The sequence below is a fragment of the Apodemus sylvaticus genome, chromosome 7 (assembly GCF_947179515.1).
Source record: "Apodemus sylvaticus chromosome 7, mApoSyl1.1, whole genome shotgun sequence".
Taxonomy (NCBI): Eukaryota; Metazoa; Chordata; class Mammalia; order Rodentia; family Muridae; genus Apodemus; species Apodemus sylvaticus.
The window spans coordinates 68,808,234-68,824,765 of NC_067478.1; the positions used below are offsets into that span (position 1 = coordinate 68,808,234).

A 16,532-nucleotide genomic window follows, 5' to 3' on the forward strand; every position below is an offset into this window, starting at 1 on the left:
GAGACACGTTGGGCTGGAAGAACAGCTTAAGCCTGCCTCCCGCTGCCTTGCTATCCTTCCCCCAGAGGTTCCTTTCTCACTGTGAAGCTCCCAGGAATCTAGAGCACCGCCCCATGGCAGGCACATCAGGCCTTCCTAAAAATTATGCTTTTACTTCCCACTTAACCCAAAATCCCTAGAAAGACTGCAGAGAACAGAGAGGAGAGGGCCTGCCATTGGTGGCCCTGACAGACAGGGATTCCTTTTTTTTTTTATTTTTTTGATTGGATATTACCTTTATTTACATTTCAAATGTTTTCCCCTTTCCAGATCTCCCCTTTGGGAATCCCTATCCCATACCCCTCCCCCTCCCTCTATAAGGGTACTCCCCCCCCATCCACTCCTGTCCTCCCGCCCTGGCATTCCCCTACTCTGGGGCATCAAACACCCTCAGACCCAAGGGCCTCTCCTCCCACTGATATCCAACAAGGCCATCCTCTGCCACATATGTGGCCAGCGACATGGGTCCCTCCATGTGTACTCTTTGGTTGGTGGTCCAGTCCCTGGGAGCTCCTGGGGGTCTGGCCTGTTGACACTGTTGCTTCCTCCATGGGGCTGCAAACCCCCTCAGCTCCTTTAGTCCCTTCTCCAACTCCTCCATTGGGGACCCCCAAGCTTAGTCCAATGGTTGGCTGCCAGCTTCCGCCTCTGTATTTGTCAGGCTCTGGCAAGGCCTCTCAGGAGACAGCCATATAAGGCTTCCATCACAAGCACTTCCCAGCATTCACAATAACGTCCAGGTTTGGTGGCTGTATAAGGGATGGATCCCAGGTGGGGCAGTCTCTGCATGACCTTTCCTTCAGTCTCTGCTCCACACTTTGTCTCCATATGTCTTCCTGTGAGTATTTTGTTCACCCTTCTAAACAGCACTGAAGAATCTGCACTTAGGTCTTCCTTCTTCTTAGGCTTCATATGGCCTGTGAATTGAATCTTGGGTATTCTGAACTTTTGGGCTAATGTCCACTTATCAGTGAGTACATACTGTGTTTGTTCCTCTATCAGATGTAGGATTGGTAAAGATCTTTTCCCAATCTGTTGGTTGTTGTTTTGTCCTGTTGACCGTGTCCTTTGCCTTACAGAAGCTTTGCAATTTTATGAGGTCTCATTTGTCAATTCTTGATCTTAGAGCATAAGCCATTGGTGTTCTGTTCAGGAAAATTTCCCCTGTGCCTAGGTATTTGAGATTTCCCCCCACTTTCTCTTCTATTAGATTCAGTGTATCTGGTTTTATGTGGAGATCCTTGATCCCGTTGGACTTGAGCTTTGTACAAGGATATAAGAATGGATTAATTTGCATTCTTCTACATGTTGACCACAGTTGAACCAGCACCATTTGGTGTAAGTGCTGTCTTTTTTTTCTACTAGATGGTTTTGGTGCCTTTGTTAAAGATCAAGTGACTGTAGGTGTGTGGATTCATTTCTGGATCTTCAATTCTATTCCATTGATCTACCTGCCTGGCACTGTACCCATACCATGCAGTTTTTATCATATTGCTCTGTAGTACAGCTTGAGGTCAGGGATGGTGATTCCCCCCAAAGTTCTTTTATTGTTGAGAATAGTTTTTGCTATACTGGTTTTTTTGTTATTCCAAATGAATTTGAAAATTGCTCTTTCTAATTCTATGAGGAATTGATTTGGAATTTTGATGAGGATTGCATTGAATATGTGGATTGTTTTCAGCAGGATGGACACTTTTACTATATTAATACTGCCAATCCACAAGTATGGGAGATCTTTCCATCTTTTGAGGTCTTCTTTGATTTTTTCCTTCAGTGACTTGAAGTTCTTGTTGTACAGCTCTTTCACTTGTTTGGTTAGAGTCACACCAAGATACTTTATATTGTTTGCATCTATTGTGAAGGATGTCTCCCTAATTTCTTTCTCAGTCTGTTTATCCTTCGAGTAGAAAAAGGCTAATGAATTATTTGAGTTGATTTTATATCAGGCCACTTTGCTAAAGTTGTTTATCAGCTGTAGGACTTCTCTAGTGGAGTTTTGGGGATCACTTAAATATACTATCATATCATCTGCAGATAGTGATATTTTGACTTCTTCCTTTCCAGTTTGTCCTCTTTTTGTTGTCTAATTGCTGTAGCTAGAACTTCAAATGTTCTATTTAATATATAGGGAGAGAGAGGGTAGCCTTGTCTAGTCCCTGATTTTAGTAGGATTGCTTCAAGTTTTTCTTCATTTAGTTTGATGTTTGTTACTGTTTTGCTGCTTATTGCTTTTACTATGTTTAGGTATGGGCCTTGAATTCCTCATCTTTCCAAGACTTTTAACATGAAGGGATGATGAATTTTGTCAAATGCTTTTTCAACATCTAATGAAATGATCATGTGTTTTTTATTCTTTGAGTTTGTTTACATAGTGGATTACATTGATGGATTTCCGTATATTGAACCACATCCCTGCATCCCTGAGATGAAGCCTACTTGATCACAGTGAATGATCATAGTGAATGATGTGTTCTTGGGTTCAATTGGCAAGAATTTTATTGAGTGTTTTTGCACCAATGTTTATAAGGGAAATTGGTCTAAAGTTCTCTTTGTTTGGTCTTTGTGTGGTTTAGATATAAGTGTAATTGTGGCTTCATAGAACGAATTGGGTTGTGTTCCTTCTGTTTCTATTGTGTGGAATAGTTTGAAGAGTATTGGTATTAGGTCTTCTTTAAAGGTCTGATAGAATTCTGCACTAAACCCATCTCATCCTTGGCTTTTTTTTTCGGGGGGGGGAGAGGGTTGGGAGATTGCTTCTATTGATTGTTGGTTGCAATTATTGATTGATGACTGCTTCTATTTCTTTAGGGGTTATGCTACTGTTTAGATGGTTTATCTGATCCTGTTTTAACTTCAGTATCTGGAATCTATCTAGAAAATTGTCCATTTCATCCAGATTTTCCAGTTGTGTTTAGTATAGGCTTTTGTAGTAGAATCTGATGATTTTTTGAATTTCCTCAGTTTCTGTTTTGATATCTCCCTTTTGATTTCTGATTTTGTAAATTTGGATACTGTTTATCTATCTTGTTGATTTTCTCAAAGAATCAACTTCTGGTTTTGTTGATTCTTTGTATAATTCTTTTTGTTTTTATTTGGTTGATTTCAGCTTTGAGTTTGATGATTTCCTGCCATCTACTCCTCTTGGGTGTATTTGCTTCTTTCTGTTCTAGAGCTTTCAGGTGTGCTGTTAAGCTGCTAGTGTATGCTCTCTCCAGTTTCTTTTTGAAGGCACTCAGAGCTATGAGTTTTCCTTTTAGCACTGTGTCCCATACATACTCTTTCATTGTGTCCCATAAGTTTTAGTATGATGTATCTTCATTTTCAATAATTCTAAAAAATCTTTAATTTCTTTCTTTATTTCTTCCTTGACCAAGTTATCATTGAGCAGAGTGTTGTTCAGCTTCCATGTGTATGTGGGCTTTCTGTTGTTTTTGTTGCTATTGAAGACCAGTCTTAATCTGTAGTGATCTGATAGGAGACACAGGATTATGTCAATCTTCTTGAATCTGTTGAGGCCTGTTTTGTAACCAGTTATATGCTCAATTTTGGAGACAGTACCATGGGGTACTGAGAAGAAGGTATATTCTTTTGATTTAGGATGAAATTTTCTATAGATATCTGTTAAATCTACTTGGCCCATAACTTCTGTTGGTTTCACTGTATCTCTGTTTAATTTGTGTTTCCACAATCTGTCAATTGATGCAAGTGGGGTGTTGAAATCTCCCATTATTATTGTGTGAGGTGCAATGTGTTCTTTGAGCTTTAGTAGAGTTTCTTTTATGAATGTGGGTTCCCTTGCATTTGGAGCATAGATATTCAGAATTGAGAGTTCTTCTTGGTAGATTTTCCTTTGATGAGTATGAAGTGTTCTTTTCTTTTTTGATGACTTTTGGTTGAAAGTTGATTTTATCCAATATTAAAATTTCTACTCCAGTTTATTTCTTGGGACCATCTACTTGGAAAATTGTTTTCCAGCCCTTTACTCTGAGGTAGTGTTTGTCTTTGACACTGAGGTAAGTGACCTGTAATGCAGCAAAATGTTGGGTCCTGTTTATGTATCCAGTCTATTAGTCTAAGTCTTTTTATTAGGGAATTGAGTCCAATAATGTTAAGAGATATTAAGGAATCGTGATAGTTGCTTCCTGATATTTTTTATTTTATTTTTATGTTTTTGTGGCTATCTTCTTTTGGGTTTGTTGAAAGAAGATTACTTTCTTGCTTTTTCTAGGGTCTAGTTTCCCTCCTTGTGTTGGTGTTTTCCATCTATTAGCCTTTGTAGGGCTGGATTTGTGGAAAAATACTGTGTAAATTTGGTCTTTTCATGGAATATCTTGATTTTCCCATCTATGATAATTGAAAGTTTTGCTGGGTATAGTAGTCTAGACTGGCATTTGTCTTCTGTTAGGGTCTATATGAGATCTGCCCAGGATCTTCTAGCTTTCATCATCTCTGGTGAGAAGTCTGGTATAATTCTGGTAGGTCTGCCTTTATATGTTACTTGACCTTTTTCCTTTACTGTTTTTAATATTCTTTTCTTGTTTAGTGTATTTGGTGTTTTGATTATTATGTGACAAGAGGAACTTCTTTTCTGATCCAGTCTATTTGGAGTTCTGTAGGCTTCTTGTATGTTCATGGGCATCTCTTTCTTTAGGTTAGAGACATTTTCTTCTATAATTTTGTTGAAGATATTTACTGGCCCTTTAAGTTGGGAATCTTCACTCTCTTCTATACCTATTATCCTTAGGTTTTGTCTTTTCATTATGTCCTAGAGTTCCTGGATGTTTTGGGTTTGGAGCTTTTTGCATTTTGCATTTTGCATTTTCCTTGACTGTTGTGTCAATGTTTTCTATGGTATCTTCTGTATCTGAGATTCTTTCTTCTTTCTCTTGTATTCCGTTGATGATGTTTACATATATGTCTCCTGATATCTTTCTTGGTTTTCTATCTCCAGGGTTGTCTCCCTTTGTGATCTCTTTGTTGTTTCTATTTCCATTTTTAGATCCTGAATGGTTTTGTTCAGTTCCTTTACCTGTTTGATTGTGTTTTTCTGTAGTTCTTTGAGGGATTTTTGTGTTTCTTCTTTAAGGGCTTCTACCTGTTTACCTGTGTTCTCTTGTATTCTTTAAGGGAGTTGTTTATGTCCTTCTTAAAGTCCTCTATCATCATCATGATGTGGGATTTTAAATCAGAGTCTTGATTTTCTGGTGTGTTGGGGTAACCAGGGCTCACTGTGGTGGGAGAACTGGGTTCTGATGATCTTGATTTCTGTTGCTTACGTTTTTATCCTTGCCTTTCGCCATCTGGTTATCTGTGGTATTTGCTGGTCTTGCTCTCTTTGAGTGTGGCTTGTTTCTGTATCTCCTGCATTTTTAAAATTCGCATAAGTGATGGACCACCCAGTATTCAAGTTCCTCATTCCTTTGCACTGGTAAATGATGCTCCATGGTATAGAAATATCAGTTTCTCTTTGTCATTTGTTAGGTGGAGCATATTTTGGTCATTTTAGCATTTATCTCTGATCAATGATGTTTCTACTGTAATCTGAATGTCCACCTCCAAAATTCATATGTTGGAATCTTATATCCACCATGATGGAAATGAGGAAATGAAACCATTCAAAAGAACTGTCATCTTGATGTGGGTTGTCACAAATAAAGCTCACGCTGAGGTGTGTCAGGGTAGTAGTGTATAGAGAGGGCTCACACTGGGGTGTGTCGGTGCAGTGGTATGGCTAAGGAGTGGTTGCACTGGGGTGTGTTGGTGTAGGGGTGTTGGGAGGGAGTGCCTTTAAAGAAGAATGCTTAATCCTTAAGAGACAGGATTAGCTTGTGCAGGAATGGAGTCCTTCTCTCAAGAGTGGCTTGTTCTAGTTTTGTTTCTGTTGCTATGATAAAGAACATAGACAAAAGCAACAAAGGAAAGGAAAGGGTTGATTTGTAATTCCATGTTACAGCACATCAGTGAGGGAAAGTTAAGTGGGGATTTAAGCAGCTGGTCACAGCCCACCTGAGGTCAAGAGTAGAGAGAAAATAAATACTTGTTCACTTGCTGTGGACTCAGCTGGCTTCCTCTATACTGTATAGTTCAGAGCTTGGCTGAGGAGCTAGTGATATTCATATTTAGGGTGAGTCTTTCTACCTGAAGTGTAACCAAGACAAACCACATATACATGCCCATAGGCCAACCTAGTCTGCATAATTCTTTATTAAAAATCTCTTCCTAGATGGTTCCAAGTTATGTCAAGTGTACAGTTGGAACTAACCTGCTTGGGGTGATCTAAGGCCTTGTGAAGTGGTGCACCTTGCTTTTCCATTTGGTTCTATCCCCTTTTCCTTCATGTATTTTGGGGTTCATTTTATTGTCTTTCTGATAAATTAACCCTTCGTACTTATAAAATGTTTCAATTTGACTAGTAGCAGTTTTCAAATCCATTTCATTTGGAATTAAGATAGACATTAAGATAGCTACTCCAAAGCTGAGTGTGGTGGTGCACACTTTCAATCCTAATACTTGGGAGGCAGAGGCATGTAGGTTTAAGGCTAGCCTAGTCTACAGAGGGAGTACAGCCAGGACTACACAGAGAAACCCTGTCTCAACAACTCCCACTCTACTGAAAAAGAGAGATGCTCACTCCAGATGTCTTTGCCAACATCCGCATTGTGTTACATGCAGGTTGATTTTTCAGGGCTCTGCAGGGCCATTCTGAAAAGTGTGGCCTCATCTCCTTAGCCCCAGGATAGAGTGTTTGTTTGCAGGTCTCCACTGTCCCCTCTTTCTGAAGCTTCCTTTGGAGGTTCTGAACTGCCAAGCTTCAATTCCCACTTAAGACTGGTGTTCTTGGGTACTTCTGTGTCTTAGATTCTGAAACTGTAACTGTTAACTCTTTTTTGAATATAACAATATAACATATAATATATATGTTTGATTTGGTGTGTGTGTGTGTGTGTGTGTTTGTGCATGTGTGTGTGTGAGAGAGAGAGAGAGACAGAGACAGAGACAGACACACACACACACACACACAGAGAGAAGAGAGAGAGAGAGAGAGAGAGAGAGAGAGAGAGAGAGAGAGAGAGAGAGAGAGAGAGCTGCAGTAGATAGTATCCCAAAGGATAGAAGTCACTGGGAAGAGGCCACAAAAAGTAAAACTCCCAAGCCCTCACCCATGTCCCCTGCCTGTCACAAACACATTTCCTATGTAACGTGTGTGCACCTGGACAGCACTGCTAGCTCATGACAGAGTTGGGAGGTAGGAGAAAGGGATGAAATAAGAAGCAAGTCATGAGACTGAGAGACAGCTCAGTGCTTAAGGGAGCTTTCTGTCCTGCAGAGGACCCAAGTGTGGTCCCCAGCACACACTCACAACTGCCTGGAGCTCCATCTCCAAAGCATCCTCTTTGCACTCTGTGGTCCCAGCACTTAGGTGAGGCGTCCACGTGATGAGTGTTGCTCAGGCTTGCCTTTCCCTACCTCTACCACTACCCCCCTTTTCCAGTGTTGGCTCTAGAACACGGTGCCCCGTGCCAGCCAGGCAAGCACTCAACCATAGTGCTGTCCCTTCAGTCCCTGGATTTCTTAAGCCAATAAAATAATTTGGTCCAGGGAACTCCCCCAAAGATGCTTCCATCTTGGTGTTCAGTATTCTGTCAGGATAGTTTTCTGCACTCACCCTTGTGTAGCCAAGCAGGAAAGCAGTCTCTGGGCTTGCATGCTACAAGGACTTGACCTTCCCTGAACCCTGTGGTCCTGGAGCCCCCCCAGTCCTTTCCTGTTAGTGGGATCCAGTGGCTCTGGAACAAAATAAAGAAATTTATTGCTATGACAGGCAGGCAGCCCCTCTATGGAAAACATGATGCATTGTGTTGTGTAGGGAAAAGCCAGTATTACGAGATCCAATAATCTGGTTTTTAGACAGAGGCATGACCCCAACTGTGCTGTCTGTGACCAAGCACAGAATTTATGTCGTCTTCAAAAGCAGGTTTTAAAATCAGTATGTGCTTGGCTTGTCTGTTTGAGATATGAAATATATTTTGCCCAATCATCTTTTTTCTTTTACAAACAACTAGATTGTTTCTTGTTATAATAGATAGCACACATTGAGCTCCTACTGTATACCAGGCTCTATGTGAAGTGATCAAAAATCTCAAGAGTCAGAGGTGGGGACATACAGTTTGCAGGTGAGTGGGTGAGGAGAAGACAAAATGTGTGTTAGTCACTTTCCTTGTAGCTGGCACAAAAATATGTGACAAAAGCAACTTAGGAAGGGAAGATTTTCTTCTTGCCTATTGCTTGCAGGTGTAGCTAATCATGTGGGAAAGAGAGTTTGGGAGCTGGTGCCATGGTGCCTCAGTCAGGAAACAGAGAGAGAGAGAGAGAGAGAGAGAGAGAGAGAGAGAGAGAGAGGCATGCTGGTGCACAGCTCTCTTTCTCCTCCCAGGGCCTCAGCCCAGGACATGACACCATCTAGGCTAGGTCTCCCTGCCTCCTTTATGTCTAGAGAAGTGTGTGCATGCATAGTCACTCATGCACAATAAATAATTAAACAAATAAATACATAGATAAACAAGTAAACAAAATTTGAGAACGTAAATATGATGCAAGCATGCAGGTCTTTTTGTTTGTTTGTATGTTGGCTTAGGAGACAGGACTTCACATGACCCAGGAAGCAAGCCTTCAAACTCACTATGTGTTCTGCTTGCTTCCTATTGCTGTAATAAAGACGATTATGCAAAGCAACTTGGGGAGGAAGAAGTTCGTAGCATCTTTCAGCTTGCACTCCATTTTGAAGGCTAATTAGGACAGGAACTTACGGCAGGACCCTGTAGGCAGGAACTGAAACAGAGACCGTGGAGAAGCACTGCTCATGGCTTGCTCTCTAGGCTCAGTCAGCTACCTTCTCTGGAGTCCCTGCTGCGGGGTGGCACTGCCCGCACTGTGCTGGGTCCTCCCTCCTCAGTCATCAGTCAGTGAAAAGCAGAGCCCCACTTTGACTTGCCACCAGGACAGTCTGATGAAGGCATCTTCTCAATTGAGGTCGCCTCCTCCCAGATGATTCTAACCATCACCATCTTTATGTAACCATAAAGATGACCTTGGCCTGTACCACTGTGCCCTGTGTATGCCATACTAGGGATCAAAGCTAGGGCTTCATGCTTTCTAGGCAAAAATTCTATCAAATGGTCACATTCCCAGCCACATCTGTAACAACAAAAAACATGGGGTGTGTAAAAGTAAACTCTTATTTGCAATGGTGAGACCCTTTAAAACTCCTTTACAGTGTTCTGTTAGTGTCAGATCTCTACCATACACCAGTAGATGAAGATACAAAGCCTTCTCTAGACTGTCCTTGTGGGAAGTCTGATAGTTTTCTTACGACTATCAGAAGTATGTGAGAACATATCTACAGAAAATAAATTAGTTAGCTGCCAGACTCTGGAGGAAGGACGAACTGAAGAGGCAGCTCACAGGCATAAGGCACCTTTTGGGCATGATGAAAATGTTTGAAAATTTGATCATGGCAATTGATAACATAACCTTATGTTATGTATACTAACCCCACTTTGATCAAAACTGTCAATTCATAACAATATGAAGTTTATCTCCATGAATAATATAGGTGAGGTCATTCAAATTTTGTCTTTGTTCTCTCTCTCTCTCTCTCTCTCTCTCTCTCTCTGTAGTAAAGGGCAATCGGAAGTGTGAACTGAACTGCCAAGCAACAGGCTACCGCTTCTACGTACGGCAAGCTGAGAGGGTCATTGATGGCACACCCTGTGATCAGAATGGCACAGCGATCTGTGTGTCAGGGCAGTGCAAGGTAAGTTCCGCTGGACTTGGGGGTCTGCAGGGTATTTAACCTATGATTGATGGTTTTCCAGAGAAGGAATGGATAGCCTGGATCTAGGAGCTCTGGGGCAGCGGGCTGAAATGGACCCGCTTGTCAGCTCCCTGCTTTTGATCTTTGAGTCACCTTGTGTCATGCTAGCTTTTCAATTGTCTATTGATTTATGTTCACATTGTGTGCTTCACAGTGGCCTTGGCACTTGACAGTCTTTTCTGTTGAGGTGTGGTGCTGCTTCCCAATCTGTGGAGTGGGGTTTGTAGAGCTGGCATAGCAGTCTCTGTTGGAAATGGGTGGCACCAGTGTACAGGTGGCATTTTAAGAAAAAGGTGTACTTTATCCTGCCTCCCCTGTGAGGCAGGCTTCCAAAGGAAAGTTATTGAGTGCCTTTTGTAGTAGGTGATGGACTTCAAACAAGAAGTTTCACATCTCTTCGGGCTTCTCGAAATCTACTCTGCAAGAACTAAGTGGCAAGTCCCAAACAAATCACAGCATGCAGCAGGTCTCACGAGGGAGGTTTATTGGGAGAGGAAATAGAGGCAGTTTCTGGGAGAGAAGAGAAGAGGTGCAGGGAGAACAAGGCTTTTATTGGGCCCATGGTGTATGTGCAAAGTGACATGTGACAGGGGTCATGGGGCATGTGCAAAGGGACAGACACAGGAGCAACACTGTCACCTCTTGGGTCACCAGAGATGTTGTGTGTTGTCACTGGGTCTCTGGAGAGCAGGCTATAAAGATATCTTATTGTTATGAAGTCACTTCTAGCTGTCCATGGATGTGCCTGATTGCCAGTATATTCCACAATTCCCCACCCACATTCAGTGGGGGATGTTCCATGGTAACAAAACCCCACTTTGTTGGTAACAAAAATGTGCCATTTAGTTAACAACGTAAATATGAGAACACCGGCCTCATAACCATGTGTGTCTCTACCTGGCCCTCTACCCTCCTTTCGTCTATAAACACTTCTCTAGAGCTAAGGTCTAATTGTAGCCACCCAAAACAGGCTTCAATGCTATCTCAGCTAATAAGTCATACGAGGCAGAGATGACTTTCATAAGAGGACCTTTAGCTATAATGTTTTTGAATGTAAATTTCTATATGTTTAATATCAGAGGTAATAAAGTATGATTTATATACCTCTAAGTACAATCTCCTCCCTCATCACCTTAAAAAATAACCCCCAAAGCAATAACAACAAACCACCCTGCGTATGTGTTTATGTGTATGGATGCAGACACGTGCCTCTGCCATAGCATGTGTGTGGAGGTCAGAGGTCAACCTCGCTGTCAGTCAGTCCTTGCCTTCTGCCTTGTTTTGAGACAGGTCTCTTATTGGTCCTGCTGCTCTTCCAGCCCTGCTGGTCCAAGCTTCCTAAGATTCTCCCATCTTACCATAGGATGCTGGAGTTACAAGCATGTCCTTCACATCTGGCTTTGTGTGGATGCTGAGGCTCCAGATTCGGGCCTTCCTGCATGCACAGCAGGTGTTTCATCTGCTGAACCATCTCTTCAGTGCCCCATCCCAAAAGGCTTAGAAACTCTTTTTTTTTAAAGAGAAACCCTTGCTGGTAGGAATTTGCTTTTCTGTAGAATTTAGTCCCAGCACCCCACTGTTACATAAATTCTTATAGTCTCAGTTTCCAGAGTTATATTAACATTAATGTGCAGAGCACACGCATCTTCCAGTGCTGTTTTGATGAGAAAATTTAAAATGAGATGCAAAAGAATATACCAAATGTATTATTGTTCATCTTAGACAGAGAATGAAAAGAAACTGAGAAAGATGGGCGCTCTCCTTAACACCAGGTGTGAATGAAATGTCTTTGGAGGAGCCAAGCCATGAAAGAATTAGGCTATGTCCCCCAAAGAGGCAGGAAGACACCCCAGTGATGGTCTCTGATCTCCATGAGCAAACATACACCACATAACATGTGCCACAGATATAACTGAGATACAGCCTCTGGAGCCAGTCTCCTTGAGTTCAAATCTTGTCTTTTTGGTTTATCATAAAGTTTTAATCATGTTCCTTAAGCTCCCTGTGCCCTTTTGTGTCCTGGGCAGGATTAGGAGGGAGGTTGTCTTGGGTAGGATTTCTAGTGTATGAGAAAACTCTAGGACCAAAGGCAGCTTGGGGAGGAAAGTGTTTATTTCAGTTTTCAGTTTGAAGTCTGTCATCCAAGGAAGCCAGGGCAGGAGTTGAAGCAGGAACTAACTCTGAGGCCATGGGCGAATGCTGCTCACTGGCTTGACTGTCAATAACGTTCTCAGCCTGCTTCTTATCCACCTCAGGGCCACCTGTCCAGGAGTGGCACTGCCTACACTGGCCCTCCCACATCACTCACTAATTAAGAAAATGGCCCACAAGCTTGTCTACAGGCCAACCTGGTGGCAGCATTTCTCAGTTACAGTAGTGTCTTCCAGAAGGGCCGTGGCTTGTGTTACGTGGATATAAAAACCAGACAGCACCGGGGGTGAGGGGCATACTTAGCCCCTAGGATGAGATGAAACGTGGCTTTGTGATACTGCCTGGCGCTCGGTGAGCATGCTGACATTTTAAGTATTATTATCATGGTTTAACACGTATATCCCTTTTCTCCACGCGAGCTTGCCATGTGCTGATAGTATACCATTTTATGGTGTGTGTGTGGCAGATTATGGATTGGTGAGATTCATATTGTCTTCCAAGGGAGTGTTTACACTATAGTGTGCAAGCCCAGAGTGAGGCCATACTGGTTCAGTAATTCTGCAGAAGGGTGGGACAGTCTGCTTCACCCGTGGACCCCATGTGATGCAGATGCAGCTGGGTTCTGGATCATATACTAGATATCAAGGTTTAAAGGGATACCACTAGCAAAGGGCCAGCCATGTAAATAGGGGCAGTGAGAGGACCTGGGGGAGGGGTGCAGTGCTCTCTTCACTGGGGAAACAGTGTCACCACTGCTGGCTCTGAGTTCAATCAGATTAGGAGAAAACTGACTCCCATAACTTGCCTTTTAACCTCCACATGAGCACCATACATGTATCCTCTCCACCTCTCACATACATGCATGCATGCATGCATAAAAAAGCTGCTGCACAGCAATGTGAAGACAATAAAATAATAACCTGGATTATTTTAGGCTGTACCTTTTTGTCTGAATAGATATTCACATACACGCACACATACACATATGTAGCCATGCATGTATGTGATATGCTTTAAGCATATTCCCCTGGTCCTTCCCCCTCTCATCCCTCCCTTACCCTTTTTACACACACACACACACACACACACACACACACACACATACACAGTCATGCATGTATATGAAGTGCTTTAAATGTTCCCCCTAAACATTATGGCTTCTGTTCATATGCCATGAGTACACCTGATATTATGTATCTATAATGTTTAGGATGCATAAATGAGAGAAGACACTAGCAATGTGGTGTTTTTCCAGAACAGACTTAATTAGCTTAATGTGATTATCTCCAGTTGTGCACGTTTTCCGGCAAGCAATCTACCTTCATTCTTCTTTACGGTTGGAAAAGATCCCATCATGCATCTAGGACGTGAGTATCTTAGCAGGAAGCAGATGCTGCTGGGACCACTTTCCTAGGCTTCCTGTTCCTCCTGGTCTGTTACTTGAAATTCTCTCACTGACGTTGCCAAAGGCACTGACTGATGACGTCATCCCTTGGAACATCAGTTTAAACAACCAGAAGTGAATTTGCTTGCCATTCTCATAATGTGTAGGTTCCTTCTGAATATTGAGTTCCAAGCCTGGAATCCTCATGACATCTCTGCCGCCATGACACACAGCTGAAAAGCTGTCCCCTGCGGACAGCACTCCCTGGGACACACTTGTCTACCTCTTCGGCCATTATCTTATGGAGCCCCTCCTGGTTATGTGAAGTAAAAAGGAAAGGCCAGGTCCCCAACCAAAGTTAGTGGGAAATGGAGTGTGATGGTATACAGCTGGAATCCCAGAGCCTCTGAGCATGAGGCAGGAAGATGGTGAGTTTGGAACTAGTCTGATCGACATAGATATACCCTCTAATGAGTGAGTCAAGCCTTACTCAAGTAGAAACCTAATGTAAGCATGCAGGATAGCAAGGGGAGACATACTCTTTCCCACCCCAAGGCCCACTGGTTCACATTTAGTGCCTAACCCAGCTCTTGATAAAGCTCATGCTTACAAGGTTGCATGAGTTCCTGAGACTAGCAGGACTGGCTGCCTACAAACTGGGCGTGAGGGACAATGGGAGTCTGTTTCTAGTCTCTCAGTGCTAGATGATACTTCCAGTTTGACAAGGAACAAAGGATCTCAGATGTTGTTTTCAAACCAGTGATTACACATAGACAGGCCTTAAAGTCAGAGCAAGGGCCACCCTGTCTTTTAAAGGTCAGAGAAGGAAAAGGTAGTCACATAGAGCCAAGCCCCCTCCCTGTCTATATCAATGGGACTAACTGGTCAGTCTTCAGAGAGATCTTGGAGATGGTTCCAGCCCTGTCCGGTCGTATCCGCCATGTGTATGCCATCACACTTGGGAAATGACCAGGGAGCCCAAACAGGAACAGCATCTACTGGCTCATCAAGTGGGTTGGACATAAACTTCGCTTTCCTTAGCTTTAAACTTTATCTTTAAAAACAGCGTTTTCAGTGTGATGTATAGATATTATTTTTGACCATACCTTAAGAAAATGAGATGAAACTTGGTCTCGAAGGTCAAGCTGGCCTTCAAAGGAACCTAGTCACACTGTAGAAAGGATTGGCAGCAAGTTGATGACTGACTATTCAGAAAGCTTCCAGGCCGGAGATTCACAAGGCCCACAAGGCCCCCCACCTTCTCTGTCAGGGATCACTGTCACCATCGTCATTGTCCTTTATAAAGTCTTTGGTCACAAAGAGCCCAGGAGTAGACTCTGCAAGGAACAGGCTACTTCAACATCCCAACAGGGCAAGCTCTGGCAAAGATCCCTCTGAAGATGGCTGTGTGCTGGGCCTTATGCTATATGCTCTGGGGTTTTTATTTTAGTGTGTGTGTGTGTGTGTGTGTGTGTGTGTGTGTGTGTGTGTGTGTGTGTGTGTATACATGCATGTAGAGTCTGAAGTTGACAAACTTATCTTCCTCAGTTGCCCTCTGTCTTAGTTTTCGAGACAGGGTCTCTTCTTTAGCCTGGAGCTCACCGATTGATAGGGTTAAACTGACTGGCTAGGAGGCTCCACCTATCCACGCATCTCTCTGCCTTCCCAGTCCTGAGACTATTAGTGCACACCTATGTCTGCCCATTCACTCCAAATTGCCTCTCTTCTCTTTTACTTACCAGCTTTAGTTCATGGATTCTGCTTACACACACACACACACACACACACACACACACACACACACACACACTTTCAGTATGCATATTGGCATTCAATTTGAGGTCAGAGGACAACTTGGAAGAATCCATTCCCTCCTCCCATGTGGGTTCTGGAGGATCGAACTTGGGTCAAAACGTTGGGCAGCAGGCACTTCTTCCCATCAAGCCATCCTACCAGCTTCACGGAGAATCTGCTTAGAATTACGCGGTCACTTGACTGAGTTGTGTAATTTGTTAGAGATGGTTGCATGACTCAGTCTTGAACTAGGATGGAAGACTTCTCATTTATTTGGATTCCAGGCTTATGAGGCCCACTGGGGACTCCCTCTGCTTGATACTCCAAGAAAATCATTCTAATGCTGCCTTGTGGTGACTGTTAAAGCTCATCATGCTTTGTTAACAGTGCCTAAGCCTAAACCAGGAGACTGTTTTACATGGTGTGTGTGTGTGTGTGTGTGTGTATGAGAGAGAGAGAGCAAGAGAGAGAGGTACATGATCATACATCTTTTGTCTTCAGTGCTTAAATTCAGTAATATATGCTCTTGAATATATGAATAAATGGACAAACTGAGAGGCTTGTGGTGATTCTCCTCTTCCGAATAGAATCAAGAACGAGATTACAGAGAGCTGTGATTTTACAGCCTTTGCTCTGTTTTGGGGACCTTTAAAAAACATGAAAGATGCGAGTGGGTCTGGACACAGCATCACATCATTAGTGCCGACTCTGCTGATCCAGTGGCCAGGCAGGTGCCTCCCCCACCCCCACTGCACCGTAGCATGCACCCCTCTTTTCTTTTTTGAGATAGGGTTTCTCTGTGTAGCCCTGGCTGTCCTGGAACTCAGAAATCCACCTGCCTCTGTACCCCGAGTGCTGGGATTAAAGGTATGCGTCACCACCGCCAGGTTGCATGCACCCCTCTTAAAACTTCATATATGTTCTGAGAAGAGAAAGAACTTTTTTTGGTCAAGAGTACAAGAGTAGCTTTCAGGGCCTGTGTGTGTGAAGTGTAGGGAGCTCTCAGGGTTCCAGCAAGTGAGGCGTTGCCTGTGGCAATCTGCCTTAAAAATGTTTAAAGCTGAAACGAAACATAAACCTGACACTTCCCTAGTTATATATTTCTTTTCTATTAGGTATTCTTTCTCCCGTTTTTAACCACTTGGACAAGTACCTAACATATTAGAATCTGTCTTGATTTCTTGATTAATATATGTTTGATTTTACTTATGCATACACAGAAAGAGAGAAAGAGAGACATTACTGGGGTCTCTTGGGTCTTATCTTCTTGAAGGAAAGAATTCAGTCTAG

General features: G+C 42.8%; 1 protein-coding gene across 1 annotated transcript in view; it reads left to right on the forward strand.

Moving 5' to 3' along the window:
* The window catches only part of Thsd4 (thrombospondin type 1 domain containing 4), a 593,810-nt gene that overhangs the window by 272,992 nt on the left and 304,286 nt on the right, over positions 1-16,532 (forward strand). The window contains exon 7 of the mRNA XM_052188134.1: positions 9,717-9,853. Within this exon, the coding sequence (XP_052044094.1) occupies positions 9,717-9,853 (137 nt within the window). The remainder of the gene's footprint in view (positions 1-9,716; positions 9,854-16,532) is intronic.